This window comes from Schistocerca nitens, chromosome 2 (genome assembly GCF_023898315.1).
Source record: "Schistocerca nitens isolate TAMUIC-IGC-003100 chromosome 2, iqSchNite1.1, whole genome shotgun sequence".
Taxonomy (NCBI): domain Eukaryota; kingdom Metazoa; phylum Arthropoda; class Insecta; order Orthoptera; family Acrididae; genus Schistocerca; species Schistocerca nitens.
The window spans coordinates 499,192,930-499,212,644 of NC_064615.1; the positions used below are offsets into that span (position 1 = coordinate 499,192,930).

General features: G+C 43.5%; 1 protein-coding gene across 5 annotated transcripts in view; it reads right to left on the bottom strand.

The window, feature by feature from the left end:
• LOC126236471 (protein BTG4-like) overlaps window positions 1–19,715 on the bottom strand; it is a 53,023-nt gene that overhangs the window by 16,810 nt on the left and 16,498 nt on the right. For 4 of the 5 annotated variants that reach the window (XM_049945801.1, XM_049945802.1, XM_049945800.1 and 1 more), the window contains exon 3: window positions 6,340–6,457. In XM_049945801.1, the coding sequence (XP_049801758.1) occupies window positions 6,340–6,457 (118 nt within the window). Of the gene's footprint in view, window positions 1–5,271; window positions 5,844–6,339; window positions 6,458–19,715 lie in introns of those variants that run through there. The other variant, XM_049945804.1, reaches the window with a different exon arrangement.

The window sequence follows — 19,715 nt, forward strand, 5'->3', positions numbered from 1 at the left end:
GGAAAATGTTTAATGTTGCAGAAGTCTCTGTCATACTTTTCATGAGGACATTATGACCTTAGATGAAAGTTGCCTCATCACTGAACACCACACGATCAAGAAGTCATCTCCCTGCAGCAACATTTCTCAATGTACACCGTAGCCAACTGGCTTTAAAGCTTGTATGTAGTGCTGCAGCAGGAAACAGCAAAGCAGTACTCACACATGCACTTGTCTAAAACTGTTTACATTACCTTTTAATTGTTACCTTGAATCAACACACTACAGTGCTTACAGTTGATACTAATAACATTTGGAACGGGGACATTGCTTTATGGACACCCTCTATATAATTTACTTAAGACCCATTTCAGTATTATCAAGACTATAATGCTCTTGCTTTCATTAAAATTGAATATGTATGTTATTTTAACATCAATAGTAAATCCCTTAAGTTACTTGACAGCATCTGAATCTAAAAATCTTGATTCTCTCCCTCTTTCATAATATTATTTGGTAACATTCAGTTGTGTTGACTGATTATTGATGACTATCCTTTTAAAGATAGTGAGATTTGAGATACGCAAAGAAGTGTACTATTTCAACCAATCAAAAACAATTAAAGCCACTGGCAACCATCAAAGTAGGTTAGTAGGCATGGTCCTATTGAAGGTGGTATGTTCTTGTCTACAACACAACCTATGGCATAATGTGAACTCTGAATCAATCATGGACCTACTTCACATTTCTCACATATAGAAATCATTGGCAGAGGTGAAAGGAGCCTACTCAGTCACCTAACTAGTGAAATATCAATTTTTTTTCAATAATAAAAGAATGAGGAAAACTAAAGAAATGTACACTTGACAATTCATCAGTTGCAGTGTCGTGTCACAGCAACTAACAACAAAAAGAAATCTTTAAAAGCATTACAGGATTATTTTAAAAATTGTTTGTAGAGTTCAAGACAAGACTCTCAAAAAGACAGTTGATTTTAACTCTGGAAACAATACTAGATGAAGTGGATAAACTCATTCATGACACAAAGAAAGGAAAGGTGCCTGGAAATTGTGTTTCAATAGTGATGGTTAAAGCTGGAGGCAAAGTAATACGAACTGTCTAACTAAATTCCAAAAGTCTGTACTAGCAGCCGTTGAGAAACAAGGCAGTATGATGGTATACTCAAGAATATTCAATATACTGCTGTTTCCATTAGACTGCATCAGGATAATGAGAGGCAATTCTATAACACCAAAATTATTCTCAGCAGTCTTAGAGGAAGTTATCGGACTTTAAAGACGTAAGAGCACAAGCAGTTCATGTTAATGGAATACATGTGAACCTCATGTTGCAGTTGTACTGTGCTGTCTGTCTCCAGAGTTTACCCGAAGTCACATAAACAGTTGACGAGCTCCTGTATTTAATACAACAGAAAAAAACCACCAGATGGACGAGGTAATAAATAGGACATTAAAGATGTTTCTTTGTAAACTAAATATAGGGTCCAGAATGAGATTTTCACTCTGCAGCGGAGTGTGCGCTGATATGAAACTTCCTGGCAGATTAAAACTGTGTGCCCGACTGAGACTTGAACTCGGGACCTTTGCCTTTCGCGGGCAAGTGCTCTACCAACTGAGCTACCGAAGCACGACTCATGCCCGGTACTCACAGCTTTACTTCTGCCAGTACCTCGTCTCCCACCTTCCAAACTTTACAGAAGCTCTCCTGCGAACCTTGCAGAACTAGCACTTGTGAAAGAAAGGACATTGCGGAGACATGGCTTAGCCACAGCCTGGTTTTTAAAACTGGAAGACGTAATTATGACTACAATCAAAATGGAAATGGGAGGAAAATTTAGCCACACAAATGAATGGTAGGTGGACCAATGAAGTACTTTGCTGGATTCAAAGAGAGATGAAAAGTCTAATGGAAGGTGAGTGGATAAAATTAGAATAATAGGTAGGGGAAATATAGATGCACACAGTTAGATTTATGGGAGGGAAAAATCTAGGAGGACTTTGTCCAACAGTGGTGTGTGTGTGTGTGTGTGTGTGTGTGTGTGTGTGGGTGTGTGGGTGTGGGTGTGTGGGTGTGTGGGCGCGCGCGAGCGCGCACGCAAGACTACTACCCACTACTGAATGCTGCATGGTGGCCCTGAGGACATGTGATTATCTTTGTTCTGGAAAGTGTGTAAGCAGAGCAAAGACAAATGGGACATCATTGTAGAAATGATATGCAACAAAAATGGGGAAATCCACTCGATAATCAGCTATGACAAAAGGCAGATTGTTATGTCTGGCATATCAATATTTTGCCAGTTCTTTGTGACTGGCAGAAGAAATCTTTTGACTCCTTTGTATCAAATATGATCTACTTCTTTGAAGCAATGTAGTCTATGCCAACATACTGTGAGACTGAATTTTTGTTTCTTCAAACTGTTCCAAAAATGTGACTGTTCATCTCTATGTTCGATCAGCTCCACTTTTACCAGGAGAAGACAAATTACATCTGCATCTCCCTTTTTCATTCATTTAAAAACAACTGAAAATGAAATGATGGTAGACAAAAAATTGATCAAGTGCCTAAATGATAATCCAGGATACTTGCAAAGAGAAAATACAGTCTTCATTATGATTCCCATGGTTCCTTAATCACTTGTGTATTCTTGGGAATGTGGTTCATCTAGTGCAACTAAATGAAAAGCAATTTGTATTGTGCCACACATTTAACTTCTTTTTATTTGTGAAGCAACTTCAGTGTAATATCTGTTTGTTCAGTATGTATCATAATTGTGTTATATAATAATTACAGATATGTTACATAATAGTTTTTTTGTTATTCCTCTTGTTCTTAGGTCAGAAGTAACTTTTGCAGCACAAGTTTCACAGGGTTAAGTTATTATTTGGTTCTAATTATGATTTGTGACCTTATTAGTCCATATATGTTGCCCTGGATTCGTACTTAGTTGTTCTGCATACCCCATGATGTCCAGTTTCTGGCACTTTCCAGACTACCTTTCAACTGAACATCTCACTATTACTGTCCATTTTGTTTTGGTTGGTTTGTTTACTGTATCTAGTGTTCTCAACGTGTGTGTGTGTGTGTGTGTGTGTGTGTGTGTGTGTGTGTGTGTGCACGCGCGCACGCGCATGCATGAGTGCACACATCCTCATGTTTTTCTTTGCGGGAAATCAAGTTATTATTTGGTGTGATTATGTTCTACATCTCTAAAACGTAGGAAAAGAGTGCTACTTACTGTAAATAAGACACATCAAGTTGCAGACAGGCACAATTAAAAGACACTTGCATTAAGCTATTGGCCACAGCCTTCACTAATAACAAAGACAAGGGACCTGTGGCAGTAATCAAAGGCACTATGACATCTGTGGAAAAGAAGAACATCATTGCAGACCACCTGCTTCCCTTCACACTTGACATCTTCCTGATGGCAATGACATCTTCCAGCAGGATAACTGTCCACGTCACAAGGTCAGGACAGTGCTACAGCAGTTTGGGTAGCATGATAGTGAACTCAAACTGATGTTTTGACCACCAAATGTGCTTGATCTTACCCAGTTCAACATAACTGGGATATCATCGGGTATAGTGCATGCTAAGCGCTGTGGCCGGTAGATGCACAGTCGGCTGGGGAAGCATGAGGAGAGTGGCAGTGGTGGGGGGTTGCTCAGAGCTCTGTATCGGAATACCATTCTAAACTGAAGCCTATGCTCACATTTTCAGTAAACTTGCATATGACCTTCCAAAAACAGCTACTATCACCTCTGCTTTAGTTCATACCTAAAAAGAATTCCGCCAAAAATACAGAGATTTATTTTCACCTGGCTTGTTAAGCACTTATAACTTTCAGTGAGGTGTCATAAGTGGCGAGTTTTGAGTAAAACTTACACATTTCTCTGGTTGCCATGTCAAAATTTGCTTCTTTTGCCAAAACACGGAAGAGTTTACAATATTTCACATCACTAACTTGTGCAGACATAACTGCAAGAGTGTTTTGAAATAGTGGTTTATTAAGGAAAAGTATAGTTAGTAGCTTATGAAACTGCACATCCTTGGTACAAGAAACCATGTAATGTCTTTACATATGTTGTTCCAAAGCCCATAGCATTTCTTGTTTCACCAGCTATTGATGGCCCTAAGAATTCATTCTTTCACCGAAAAAATCAGTAATTATTGGGATAACACAGTAGGTAATGATATTTTACACAATAATGGTATGGTAAAATACTATCCTCACTGCGTGTTATCATTTGCCAAATTCTCATTTTGATATCTGAAACAGTTAATGAAATATGAGGAATGCTGTGGATATTTTACTCTGGCTTTACTGCTGGCGTTGCGTGATCACAAATGAGTGTGCTATATCCAATCAATTTTCTCGAGATTGGTGACAGATACCTCTACCCAGGGCTAAACAAAAATTCAATATGTTAGCTAAATTTCACACACATCAACATATTATGTAATATGCACCAAACACAAAATCATAGCGACCTCTACTTATCATTGCACACTTTTCCAAATTTCACGGAGTGTCTTATTTTCATGTAAATATCACAATGACTATGACCGTTAACGAAATGATGGGCACATCATCAAGAACCTGACATATAACATATAAAGCTGTAAGTTAAGCAAAAATTATTTTTTTTACCAAATAGTTTCTGTAAAATGGTTTGATAAAGACTGTGTGGTGCACGCCTTAATTCTATCATAGCTGACCGGCCAAAAGGTGGAAAACGCTTATCAGCCTCCCCTTCTGAACAAACAAATGAACTCGTCTAGCACTTTGGACGTAAACTGGTCACTGCGCATCTGCCACCACATCCTGCACGAGCTATACTAGCTCTACGAAAATTAACCATTTGCTCATAATTTACGAGTATCCCTGTGATTGGACATTCGGTGCCATATATCTATGGAGGCCTAATGGGATGTTGCTGAATCTATGCCATGCAGAATCGCTGCTGCATTGCATTTCAATGGCGGACCAACATGCTATTAAGCAAATGGCTGCAACAATGTTTCAGCCTGTAACTCCCCCCCCCCCCCTCCACATACACACACACACACGGTGACTTACGGGTAACGGACATTTTTTACACTACTCTCACTGGGGGACGGGAGACTGCATGTATGTCAGCCACTTTGCGACTGCCAACGACTAATGGAACAGTGGATAACAGAACATTGCATGGTCACATATGATAGTAGTGTTTCCATAAAGGTAGAATGGCATTTTAACACAGTGACTACTTTATTGTCTTCTTAACTACACAGTTCCAAGTCACAATACAATCTGAAGACAGTTTACAGCTTTCAGAATGGGAAACATTACAAAGAAGTTGTAGAGCCCTAAAATTAAAAAGTGAGGACACATGAAAACAGTGACATTGTGGGAGAGGAAATCATCAGAAGCCCGAGATGATCCAGATGTCAACATACACACTGGCTAAGGATGAGATGTATCACTTTTGGGCCCTTGAAGAGTCTTGTGTAGTTCATACAAGACACCTTCACCCCATGTGTGACTGTTATGCTGTAACTAATGTTAGTGTAATAGAGCGTCATACTTTTGAGGACGGCACGACAGCGACAGTAAACTCAAAACGTGTTCAACATGTGTGCATAATCTTCATTCTGCCAGAATTGCAGAGACAAAGGATGAATACACAGGGTTTCTATTTTCAACAGGACACTGCACCATTTCACACTGCAAATGCATCACTGGCGGTTGGGAGGAACATTTTCCCTGGACACCTCATTTTTAATTTTAGAGGTAAGGCATGGTCACCAAGATCACCATCCATTTGCAACTTTCTTGTGAACTTTTATGAGGCAGTTATCTGAAAGAGAGTGAATATTTTAACAAATCTTATAGTTTAGTGGAGTTGAAAGACATCATTAAAAAAGAGGTGGGTTTTAGTGATCAAATCCTGTTTGCTAAGGTTACAAGTAACTTCTGGGAATGAGTTAAAAATAGTATTGGAAAAAGGCTCACCACCTGGATGATATAATTTTTCATCAGAGACCATGTGAATCAAATACGAGTCATTAATCTCTGATTATGTATCAATGAAAGCTATTTCCTTAAAAGTCGACAATATTATTCTTCACTGTCCATTTCCAGCTTCCTGTGTCTGGTTGCGAACCAACACTTAATTTATATTGGTTTTCTGTTCCTCCCAAGCACCACTTATATAACTTATTGATGACAGGTGTATTCTGCTTAAGTTCAAAATTTAAATACATAGAATTTAAAAGTTTCCAAACACACTTTCATTTTGTGTCCAAATATTACCACCACTAGTGGCTTTATAAATACTGGAAAAGCATTCATACCTCTTTTCTTGATTCATTTTCAACTGTTCCCATCTTCTCCAACAGTTCCATGTTTACCAGATTCTCTTTTCCATTGAATGATGCCAAGGTACAATAGGAACCACGATGTTCACCAAATCTGAAAGAAGAAAAAAATATATTATTGAAAGCAAATAACTTGAGAAAAAGTACCAAATGAGATGTCGGATTGACTACATTCTGATAAAACACATAGGAATGAAGTTCATGCAGTGAAACTTATAGTGAATATAACATACTACTAAAACAATGCCCACTGAAACTCTAAATCTAAACCATTGGAACCTAAAAAAAATTGAAGGAACTAAAAACCCAGACTGATTTTAAAGAATATGTGACAAGAAATAACACTTCAGAGTTACTAGTGTGGAAAATTGATGGAATGGGCTTAAAAGAGGTGCAATAAACACAGCAGAAAATGTACTAGGTTCTTTAAAGTCAGAAAAGAAGCACTCATAGTTAACACATGAGATACAAAAAAAGTAAGAATGTTGGAAGTGAACAACAATATAGGTCCTTCAGAAATGAAATTAACTAAAAATGTAAATAAGCTAATGAAGAATGGATGAAGGAAAGATGTCACAAGGTAAATAAAATAATGAAAACAAGGTGACATAGATGCTACACACATACTAATGAGCAATCATTTTGGGAAGCACATTGCAAGCAAGGAGAACAGCGATTAGAGATGAAAAAGATAATTTCGGGGCATGATACAATATTTATTTTTCATTTCAAAAATCTTGGCACAAGCTCTGACGGTAGAATTCTTATAGGCACCAGGGCAAAGGGCAGAACAAGAACCATACAAAATTCAAGATGAAATTTAATGCAACTTGGTGTCATCTGATTTTAAAATAATGTAATTATAACACTTATGAACAACATAAAATCAGAAAGAATGATAATCACCACATCTATCAACTTAGTATTGCATGTGTCAAAAATACTCAAAATTATTTCACTGAAGACTGGATGGGAAAACTGAAAGCTGACTCATCAAACATAATAGCAAAACGTTCTACTAATCCCGAGTGTTGACACTGATGATTAGAAACAGTTGCTTTAATGCAACAAGCCTCCAAATAATTTCAAATGATTGGCATTTTTCACATCCTGCCAAATCCATGATACACATATTGAATTTTCCGCTTCACAATTGTCATCTATAATTAAAATGTTTTGTATGCTTTCTATTTTGTTTAATCACATCACTATCATCACTACATCCATGTAAATGCCTCTCTCTTAACATTATATAAGGATTTAATAAATTTCTCTTCCAGTTCTCATGGTGTAATGGTAAGAACTAAACCATGACTGTAACTGACAAGTGTGTGTCTCATGAGTTAGACTCACAATGTTTCTGTCAGGACAATTTCATTTCCCTGAGCGTGACTCACGATGTTTATTTTTGGTCTACATTTGTTACCACAAGTCTGACTTGAGATATTCACATTTGGACCAAAATTGTTATCACGGGTGCTACTAGTCAAAGTATGGCAGGGGGTTAAAGATCTAAGGTAGGATTGCTCATTGTGACAAATGATACATTATTTGTATACTGAAGATGCAATAAAGCAAGTAAAGTGCTACCTCAATGTGGGACTTGTTTGTCATGGGCAGAAAATCAGCATGATGCAGTATACTGATGACATAGTTGTGGTTGCTGAAAGTGTACAGGAATTAAGGTGGTGCGTGTAACGTGTACATCAGGACAGCTAAATATAAAATTAAGGATAAACAGGAGTGTTTGACGCCACCCATTGGCTTTGATGAATGATGTCATGCCAAGCCCTAAGATGCAACACAAAAATGATTTCAAGATGGCAAACAACAACATCACACACTGCCAAAGCAAAGAAATATAAACATCAAATACCAAAGTCTACCAACTCTTAATAGCAAAGATCGATGCTTCCAGACAACTGCGGGAAACGGGGTTTTCAGCAGTGCCAAACTAAAATCTAAAAAACCACAAAATCATAACAGTAAAATATAAAAACAAAACAACCACAGAAATACAACACAACATTAGTTAAAAAAAAAGAGTAACCACAAACCAACTGTGACTGATATTGAAAATACAATTTAAAAGACTCAGAAGCCAAATAATGATACCAAAACAAAAAGCCAAAAACGGACACAAACACACAAATCCAAAATCAAACACCAATACAGAAAGCCAAAAACGGACATGAATACAGAACAGAAAGCCAAAAGACGACTTGAATGAAATCATCACTTTATTCATGAAGCTCAACTGAAAAGATAAGTATCAATGCAAAGAACCAAAATCTAGAAAATTAATTACACTTGTTACAGCTTTGGCAGTGTATAACATACTATCTGAAATAAACTTAATACGAAATACTGCCAGCAGATGTATTACTTGCCTATCACTTGTGTGCGATCAATGTTTTCCTCTAAAATTTTTGGTTTCCTTTACAGTATCACAATGTTGCACGACACATATCTCTGCACAATGTATGGGCCCAAGGACAGAACATTAAATAAAAAAAGTTATATGTTTATGTTTCGCTGAGTTTTGTAAAATATAAAGAATTTAAGACTACACTCTCATATAAGTACAATTTGCTTCTATAACCTGCCTCTGGAGAAGACTGGACCTAGGTGAAGATGGAGAGTTGGTGGCAAGACAGAAGACGATGGAGAGGCCTATGTTCCAGACAGACCCAGCCAGAGGCTGGGAACTGTCCAAGGTGGTGGTGATATGACGAGGATGATGATGAACCTGCCTCTGGTCAAGCAAATTATGAAGTAAGAGATTCTAGTGCCACTAATGATGTCAACAACTGGAATTCACTGCAGAAAGTGAGAGGACTGTTTACCACATAGTCTAACAAATGGCAGCATGTTAGGGGGGGTACAGACCTCGGTCTGGGCTTTCCATAGCTGTCCGCGTCCAGTCCCTGCTGTCCGAACTGGGGTCATTCCCTCTTCTGCCTCCCTTCCGGGTCCGTGCACGTACACCTCCCTGGTGTTTGCCCCGGCCGGCCGTCCGACTGGACTTAGCACAGGGACCCAAGGACTTGCAAATTGACAGTTCCTTGAAGGTTTTAAGGTGGCATTTCAGACCAGTTAATGTAGAACTTACAGTTTGTTGGTGGTCTCTACTTTAAATCGATCCTCATCAAAAAATTTCAATTTTCTTGTAACATATTTTCTATCTTTCTACTTATCCTCCTTTTTACTGTTATAATTCATCTTTAAAGATTCCTCTCCTCCTCCCTACCTCCCATCTTCCTGCCCTTTTCTACCCAAAATTTTTCTCAGTCAGATTCCGATATAACATGGTGATTGATAGTTTGTTTTCTACCTGTTTCCTAGGTGCTTTATTTTCGTGCAGGTACTCCACTTACCGATGTTTCGTACTTCGTGCACTGTGACAGTTTTCTCAGTTGTTGCACGACACCAGCCACATATGGGCCATTTTCACTGCCTTTCCATTCCATGTAAATTTTAATGTAAAGACTTTTATGCTGCTTTATTCTGAAATCTGTTGTCGCCAATATGTGATTTTACATGTAGGGCATTTTTGTTTATTATATTTTTATCCAATAGTATTGCACATCCTTTACACCTTGATAATTCTTTTTAACTATGATGTAAAAAAATCCTCAAATAGTTCAAAGTACTTCTGAAGAAATCATTTTACAATTGTTGAAAGCATGGTCAAGCATAGTTGTTAAAGCTTTATTCCTGCAACTGGTTGGATGACTTTCTGAAATCATTCCTTTACATTCATCATTTCTGAACAGCAGATATGTTCAAAATTTTAAAATATGAATACGAAATAAAAAGTAGTCATGAAAGATCAAGTTGTCCTCGTAGCATAAAACAGAAGTAAGTCTGAATAAAATTACTTGACAGTTTGATCTGTCACTTGCCACTAAAGTGTTGCCACATTGGCTGCCAGTTAAAGCTCAGTTATAAGCAGTACAAAAACATGGTGGGTCATTTCGCAAATGCTGTTAATGTGTAAAGTGGGGCAATGCTGGAAGCAGCCACCATGAGATATGACGGAAATGCGAGATGCTCTGCTGCCAGCTGATTTTAAATAACTAATGACTGAACTGCGACAAACGACACAGACTGTATCCTTTAATTTACATCTACACCTACACATATACTCCACTAGCCACCGAGCAGTGTGTGGTGGAGGGTACTATTCTCATCAGTCATACCCCTCCCCCCCCCCCCCATTCCACTCGCAGATTGCGCGAGGGAAAAACGACTGCCTGAACACCTCGATATGAGCTCTAATTTCCCTTATCTTTGAACAGTGATCAATGCGTGATTTGAAAGTAGGTGGTAATAATATATGCTCTACATCCTTGGTGAAGGTTGGCTTTTGGAATCTAGTGAGCAGCCCCTTCTGTTTAGCGTGTCATCTATCTGCAAGTGTGTCCCACTTCAAACTTTCTATGAGATCTGTAACACTCTCACGATGACTAAATGCACAAGTCACGAATCTTGCCATTCTTCTTTGGACTTTCTCAATCTCTTGAATCCAACCCAACTGGAAATGGCCCCATACAGACTAACAATACTTCAAGAGATTAGACGAAATAAAGTATTGTAAGCAATTTCCTTTCTTGAAGAACTGCATCGCTTCAGGATTCTACCAATAAACTGCAATCTAGAGTTCGCCTTACAACCCGGGAGCTGATATCTAGAGCCTGCTGTATTACCACGCACAAGGAGTGCCAGCTGTGTCTCACATGACCACTGTTTCCTAAAACTGTGCTGGTTTCCGCAGATGAGCTTCTCAAAGTCTAGAAATGTCATTATGTCTGAACACAAAATATGTTCCATGATTCTACAACAAATCGATGTCAGTGAAATTAGCCAGTAATTATGTGCCTCTGATTTTCTGCCCTTCTTATAGATTGTTATGACCTGGGACTTCTTCCACTCCCGTGTAATTTTCTGCTGTTCCAATGATATCTGATGAGGGATAAGAATGGTGCTGTATTTGTAGCATAGTCAACAAAACAACTTACGGGGATTCCGTCTGGACCAGATGCCTTCCTGGTGTCTAAGGATCTTAACTGTTTTACAATCCCAAATACATCAAACACTATGCCAGCCATCCTTGCATTTGTTTAATAATTGAAAGGGGGAACGGTGCTGCAGTCCTCTAACGTAAATGGGTTTTTGAAAGCGAGGTTTAGAATTTCGGCCTCCTGTTTGTCATCATCCATTACATTACCTGTACTGTCAGCAAGAGAAAGTATTTAATTATTTGTAGCGTTCATAGATTTTACGTATGACAAAAATTTTTTTGTGTTATTTTTAGAATCTGCAGATAAAATATTGCTTTCAAATTCGTTACAAGAATCTCTCATTAACCTTTTGACAGCTGCTTTCATTTTGCATAATTTCTGTTTGTCAGTGGGGCAGTGACTGTTTAAAACGACTGTGCAAAATTCTCTGCTTTCTCAGCAACTTCCTAATATGTTTGTTGAACCAAAGTGGACCCTTTCCCTCCCCTATATTTTTGCTAGGCACATATTTCTCTAACATGTGGTGGACAATAACTTTAAATTCCGACCAGCGATGTTCAATCTTTGCCCCGCGGTGAACGCTTGGAGCTGACTATGAAGATATTCATTAATGACACTTTTATTTGCTTTCCCAAACAAGAAAACTTTTCGCTGTTTCTTTGGCGTGTTTTTCTTTGTTGTCTCCCCCCCCCAACTTCCACAGGCAGAGAAGCCACGACGACATTGTCACTAATACCTTCTTCTAGTAACTTCTTCAAAAAGATCTGTTTGTAGCCAAGATATCTAATATGTCCCCATCTCAAGTTGGTTTTCTAACCAATTGCTCAAGGTTTTATGTTGAGAGCACTCCTAGAATAACTGCACACAAGTCTTTGCTTCTATCCCCTGTGATAAACGCGTAATTTTCCCAGTCAATGGATGGTTGGTTGGTTGGTTTAAGGATGAAAGGGACCTAACTGCAGAGGTCATCGGTCCCTTTTTCCAAAATACTAAAAATACCCACAGAGAAAAATATGTTCAACAGAATAGGAGACAGATGACACAGAACAAAAGAAACGTAGACAAGGACCAGACAAAACAAAATAAAATCACATGGAGTGCGACGGTGGTTGGCCGACCATAAAAAAAAAAAAAAAAAAAAAAAAAAAAAAAAAAAAAAAAAAAAAAGGGAAAGCCAACCACCGAAAACACATTAAAAACTGAGTTTAAAACCGTAGGCCAAAGGCCACAATCAACACAAAACAATCAAATAAAACAGAAACACTCAGATTAAATGATAAAAACCCCCTGCCCGAATAAAACGTAAAACCAAGTTAGCCATAGCAGAGTCATCCGTTAAAAGGGCAGGGAGCGAGTCAGGCAGTGGGAACGACTGCCTGAGCACAACTAAAAGTGGACAGTCCAATAAAATGTGGACCACTGTCAAAATGGAGCCGCAGCGACATAAAGGTGGGTCCTCACACCGCAATAGATGGCCATGCGTCATCCATGTGTGCCCAATGCGCAGCCGGCACAGGACTACAGACTCCTTGCGAGAGACCCGCAAGGAGGACCGCCACACATCGGTCGTCTCCTTGACAGCCCGCAGTTTATCCGGGGCTGTCAGGCCACGCCACTCAGCAGCCCACATCCCAAGCACCTTACGGCGCAACACCAGCTGCTGGTCGCGAGCCGTAAGGCCGATCTCCAAAGCTGGGGCGTCGATCGCCCCTTTGGCCAGCCTGTCTACACGTTCGTTCCCCGGGATGCCAACGTGACCTGGCGTCCAAACAAAAACCACCGAATGACCAGAGCGGGTAATGGTGGAAACAGACTCCCGAATAGAGGACACCAGAGGAGAAGAGGGATAGCAGCGGTCGATGGCCTGGAGGCTGCTCAGGGAGTCACTGCAGATGACGATGGACGTACCTGAGCAGGAATGCATATGCTCAAGAGCGCGCAATATGGCCACCAGCTCTGCAGTAAAAATACTGCAGCCAGCCGGCAAGGAGCGCTGTTCAACATGGGCAGCGTGAGCAAAAGCGTAGGCAGTGCGACCATCAACCAGGGAACCATCAGTGTAGACAGGCTCACAGCCCGGAAATGAGCCGAGGAGCGCAAGAAAACGGCGACGGAGGGCCACAGGTGGAACTGAGTCCTTGGGTCCCTGTGCTAAGTCCAGTCGGACGGCCGGCCGGGGTGTACGTGCACGGACCCGGAAGGGAGGCAGAAGAGGGAATGACCCCAGTTCGGACAGCAGGGACTGGACGCGGACAGCTATGGAAAGCCCAGACCGAGGTCGCCGTTCAGGCAGATGGAGGACCGTGACAGGGAAAAGCAGGCGACGATTGGGATGGCCCGGCGAGCAATGAACGTGGACAGCATAGTCGGCGAGCAGTCGATGGCGGCGAAGCCGCAGCGGGGGAACCCCGGCCTCCACCAGTAGACTATCCACGGGGCTCGTACGAAATGCGCCAGTTGCAAGCCGAACCCCACAGTAGTGTATGGGGTCTAACAACTTCAACACTGAGGGTGATGCAGACCCATAGGCCAGGCTCCCATAATCAAGCCTGGACTGCACAAGGGCTCTGTACAATCGCAACAGCGTGCAGCAATCTGCACCCCAAGATGTGTGGCTGAGGCAGCGGAGGGCGTTGAGGTGCCGCCAGCATTTTTGCTTCAGCTGAGTAATATGAGGAACCCATGTGAGCCGGGCATCAAACACGAGTCCCAAGAAGCGGCAAGTGTCCACCACTTCAAGCAGGTGGCCGTCGAGGTAAAGTTCAGGATGAGGGTGGACCGTCCGACGCCTGCAGAAGTGCATAACTCGAGTCTTGGCTGCAGAGAACTGAAAACCATGAGTCAGAGCCCATGATGCTGCCTTGCGAACGGCTACTTGTAGCCTGCGTTCGGCGACTCCCGTAGTCGTGGAGCTAAATGAGATGCAGAAGTCGTCGGCATACAAGGAAGGAGACACCGACGACCCCACGGCTGCAGCCAGACCATTAATGGCCACGAGAAATAAGGAGACGCTCAACACTGAGCCCTGCGGGACCCCATTTTCCTGTATATAAGATGAACTTGAGACGGACCCACTTGCACCCGGAAAGAGCGGCGCAATAAAAAGGTTTGAAGAAAAGCCGGGAGCTGACCACGAAGACCCGACGCATGTAACGTAGCAAGGATATGATGCCTCCATGTGGTGTCATACGCCTTCCGCAGATCAAAAAATACAGCAACGAGATGCTGACGTTGGGCAAAGGCCGTACGGATAGCAGATTCCAGCCGCACCAAATTGTCCGCTGCAGACCGGCCCCGACGGAAGCCACCCTGGGATGGAGCGAGGAGATCGCGTGACTCAAGGACCCAACACAGACGCCGCCCCACCATACGTTCGAGCAATTTGCACAAAACGTTGGTGAGGGTAATGGGACGATAGCTGTCCACCGCCAGTGGGTCCGCACCGGGTTTCAAGATGGGGACAATAAGACCCTCTCGCCATTGCGACGGGAACACGCCTTCGCTCCAAATGCGGTTGAAGATGGTGAGGATGTGTTTCTGGCAGTCCCTGGAGAGATGCTTCAGCATCTGTGCGTGGATGCAGTCTGGGCCTGGTGCTGTATCAGGGCAATCGGCGAGGGCAGCGAGGAATTCCCTCTCGCTGAAGGGAGCATTGTATGTTTCAGAACGACGCGTGTGGAATGATAACGGCGTCCGCTCGGCTCGCTCCTTGAGAGAGCGAAAGGCGGGGGGATAAGTTGCAGTCGCAGAGCTCTTAGCAAAGTGCGCAGCAAGGTGTTCAGCAATGGCGGCAGCGTCCGTGCAGACAGCGCCGTCCAAGGAGATCCCAGGGACACCCATAGGGGTCTGGCGTCCATAAATCCGCCGTATCCGGGACCACACCAGCGAGGGGGATACACGGGAGCCCAAGGATGAGACATACCGCTCCCAGCATTCCTGCTTACGCCGTGTAATAAGACGACGGGCGAAGGCACGGAGCCTCTTAAAGGCGATGAGGATCTCGAGAGACGGGTGCCGCCTATGACGCTGGAGGACCCGCCTACGGTCGCGAATAGCCTCAGCAATCTCCGGCGACCACCAGGGTACAGCCTTCCTCCGAGGGAGTCCAGAAGAGCGGGGGATGGCAGCCTCGGCCGCCAAAATGATGGACGTGGTTAAGTCACGGACCACCTCGTCAATGTCACCCTGCGGGGGAGACTCAACGGTTGCCGCGGAAGTAAAACTCGGCCAGTCAGCCCTGTGGAGAGCCCAGCGGGGCAGGCGCCCAGAAGAATGACACCGGGGCAGTGACAAATAGATGGGAAAATGGTCACTACCACACAGGTCAGGATGCACTCTCCAGTGGAGGGATGGGACAAGTCCGGGGCTGCAAAGAGAGAGATCGATGGCCGAGAACGAGCCATGGGCCACACTGAAATGCGTGGGAGCACCGGTGTTCAAGAGGCTAAGGTCGAGCTGAGCCAACAAATGCTCCACGGCACGACCGCGGTCATCGGAGACAGTCCCACTCCATAGAGGGTTGTGGGCATTGAAATCGCCCAGCAACAAGAAAGGTGGCGGCAGTTGGGCTATCAGAGCAGCCAGGACGTGCTGCGCGACAGCACCATCCGGTGGAAGGTAAATACTGCAGACGGTAATAGCCTGTGGCGTCCACACCCGTACAGCGACAGCCTCTAAAGGCGTCTGGAGAGGGACAGACTCGCTGTGCAGAGTTTGAAGGACATATATGCAGACGCCACCAGACACCCTTTCATAAGCTGCCCAGTTCTTAAAATAACCCCAATAGCCACGGAGTGCGGGGGTTCGCATTGCTGGAAACAAAGTTTCCTGCAGAGCAATGCAAAGGAAAGGATGAAGGCTAATAAGTTGGCGGAGCTCAGCTAGATGGTGGAAGAAACCGCTGCAGTTCCACTGGAGGATGGTATTGGCCATGGCTGGGAAAGGCGTGACGGGACTGGGAAGGCAGATTACGCCGCCGGGTAGCCTGCTGCCTCCGATTGAGCACCCGCGCTAGTGCTATTCATGGCGTCTGAGGGACCGCCGAGATCGAGGTCCTCAGCGGACGCCAGAATCTCCACCTCGTCCTCAGACGCAGAGCTGGAAGGTTGCGGTGGGGTGGCTGCCACCGCGAGTTCCTTGGGCTTAGAGCTCTTCTTCTTTGGTTTCTCACGCTGCTCCTTGGGTTTAACTGGCTGGGAGGGCTTCACAGATTCAGTCTCCGGGACTGAGCAGGATCGTGAAGCCCTTCGACCAGCTGATTGTGGGCACTTACGCCACTGTAGGTCGTCAGCCTTCCCGCTGGTGGAAACCTGGGAAGGGAGGGACCCAAGGGACCCCTTGCGAGCGTGAGAAGCCGAAGAAGTTGGACACTTCTCCGGCTTAGAAGCAGGGACGGACGTCCCTGATGGGGGGGATGGTGTTGCCCCTGAGGTAGGTGGCGCAGGAGCAACCCGGTGGGTAGAGCCCCCCACTGGCAAGGGGGCAGGAGGAGTTGTACCACTCAGCGATCCAGCCGGAAGTCGCGAAACTGATGGGGCGAGCACAGGTGTTGTAGCAGCAGCATAGGAAGATGTCATTCTCACTGGATGTAATCGGTCGTATTTCCTTTTGGCCTCAGTATAAGTCAGTCGGTCCAGGGTCTTATATTCCATGATTTTGCGCTCTTTCTGGAATATTCTGCAGTCTGGCGAGCAAGGTGAATGATGCTCCCCACAGTTGACGCAGATGGGAGGCGGGGCACATGGAGTATCGGGATGAGATGGGCGTCCGCAATCTCAACATGTGAGGCTGGAAGTGCAGCGGGAAGACATATGGCCGAACTTCCAGCACTTGAAGCACCGCATCGGGGGAGGGATGACGTCACATCGGTAGACCATCACCTTGACCTTTTCCGGTAACGTATCACCCTCGAAGGCCAAGATGAAGGCACCGGTAGCAACCTGATTGTCCCTCGGACCCCGATGAACGCGCCGGACGAAATGAACACCTCTACGTTCTAAGTTGGCGCGCAGCTCGTCATCAGACTGCAAAAGGAGGTCCCTATGGAAAATAACACCCTGGACCATATTTAAACTCTTATGCGGTGTGATCGTAACAGCAACATCCCCCAACTTGTCACAAGCAAGTAACCGCCGTGACTGGGCAGAGGATGCCGTTTGTATCAGGACCGATCCAGAGCGCAATTTTGACAAACCCTCCACCTCCCCAAACTTGTCCTCTAAATGCTCGACGAAGAACTGAGGCTTTGTGAAGAGAAAAAGACTCCCCATCAGCTCTCGTACAAACTAAGAATCGGGGCGAATATCTGCTACTGCCATCCTGAGATTTACGTTCCTCCCACGGCGTGGCCAGAGAGGGGAACGTTTTCGGATTGTACTTTTCAGCATTAAATTGAGCCCGAGAACGCTTAGAGACTGCTGGCGGCTGGCCGCCAGTGAGAGATGATGTACCACGCTTCATTGCGCGTCATCCGCCCTGATGCCACCCACTCCGACCAAGGGCCCTCCCCACGGGTGCCACCCAGCCGCAGCAATAGCCACCTGGCAGGACGGCCATTGCCGGGAGTCCTGATGCCCCAAGGAGATGGGCATCTACTCCTTGGCATACGTGGGGAGTTAACGGCGCAGGCATCAGTAGAGCGATCCCTGTGTTGTCAGGGGGCTACAACCAAGAGGGTACATGGCGGCCCCATCACAACGGGCTGGCTACCGTGCTGGATCTTAGGTGCAAAACTGTCCAAGGTCGTCGTCGCAGTTAAAAAAAACACTGCAGATTGCAGCGGGGGAACCGCACCCAGGGACGTATCCTCGCCCAAGAGATGGAAAACGAGCGGGACACCAGTGCAACGACGAAAAAGCCGGCTAAAGGTCTAAACGCACGACGGATACAGTGCACCATGTAAGGCGCCCTTCCCCAATTGGCTCGCTCTTCGGAATAATTTAGAAAGATGGAGGTCAAACCCGAGAGGGGACCATCACATAAGGCCGAAACATTTGAGACTCCTTTTAGTCGCCTCTTACGACAGGCAGGAATACCGCGGTCCTATTCTAACCCCCGAACCCGCAGGGGGGCCCAGTCAATGGATGCCAGATTAAAGTCGCCACCTATAACTATTGAATAATTTGGGTATTCATTTCCTAGGTACTCAAGACTTCCCTGAAACATTCTGCAACATTTGTTGCGGATGCTGGTGGTCTATAAAAACATCCTAATACAATGGCCACTCCTTGTCTGATTGACAGCTTTATCCATACCATTTTACAGTTCGACCCAGTATCGATCTAAACTGCGTTTAAGCAGCTTTTAACTGCAATGAACACACCACCTCCTATTCTTCCTAAACATTTTCCAAACCGAGTTCAAAATTTCAATGCTATTTATGTCTGGTTTCAACCAGCTTTCAGTACCTAATACAACAGCGGCATTACTACTGTTTATTTCGGAGAGTAACTCGGGGATCTTACTACAGACACTTTGACAATTTACTAACATGAGATTTAGCATATTTAAACCCTTTGGAATGATTTGTTTAGGCGAACTAACAATTTTTACAGTTGGCATGCCCACATCACATCAGTGTCATGAACTGCTAATTTTTCAGGCCAACAGTTTGTTTCTCTTGGGGGAGGAACCTAATAAAAAAAAAACATGTGCACACCACAAGTACTGTGCTACCCATGTAGCTGCTTCCTGTGTGTAGTGCACCCCTGATCTATCGAGGGGCGTCCTAAACCTTTCACCCCATAATGTAGGTCGAGGAATCTACAACCATTTTCATCACAGAGTGCTCATTTCATTTAAAATCACTAAATTAAAGAAATCTCATTGCTATCATGCCACAGATATTTGTGAAAATTTGGTGTAAGAAATTACATAAATACAAAGTGATAAAATAATTTTTTCAGATTTGTTAGATCAAAACTGTAGTCAGGGGGCCATTTTGAAATGTCTAGCATTTTCTCCATCTGGCGTAAGTACGCAGGGTAGATTGAAAGTTTTTAACTACTACAACTCCCTTATTTATAAATAATTTTTTTTCAATTTGGTGTCATTAGAAAGATAAAAGTACCAACTAAATCACTAAACTATAAAAATTCTGCAACTGTGCATATAAATATGTGCAAATCTGCAATTAAAGTCTTTTTTTATTACAAACTTAATGACTTTTTTTTGTCAAAATCACAAGTTTCATAATTTTAAATTTTGTCTCAAAGGATTCCTATTGTCATACATTTCAAAATAAAAAATCAGAAGGGTGTTTGTTCTGTTTAATCATAATAATAATATACACATTTCATTTTGTGACTCTTACATTCTTTCAAACAAGTT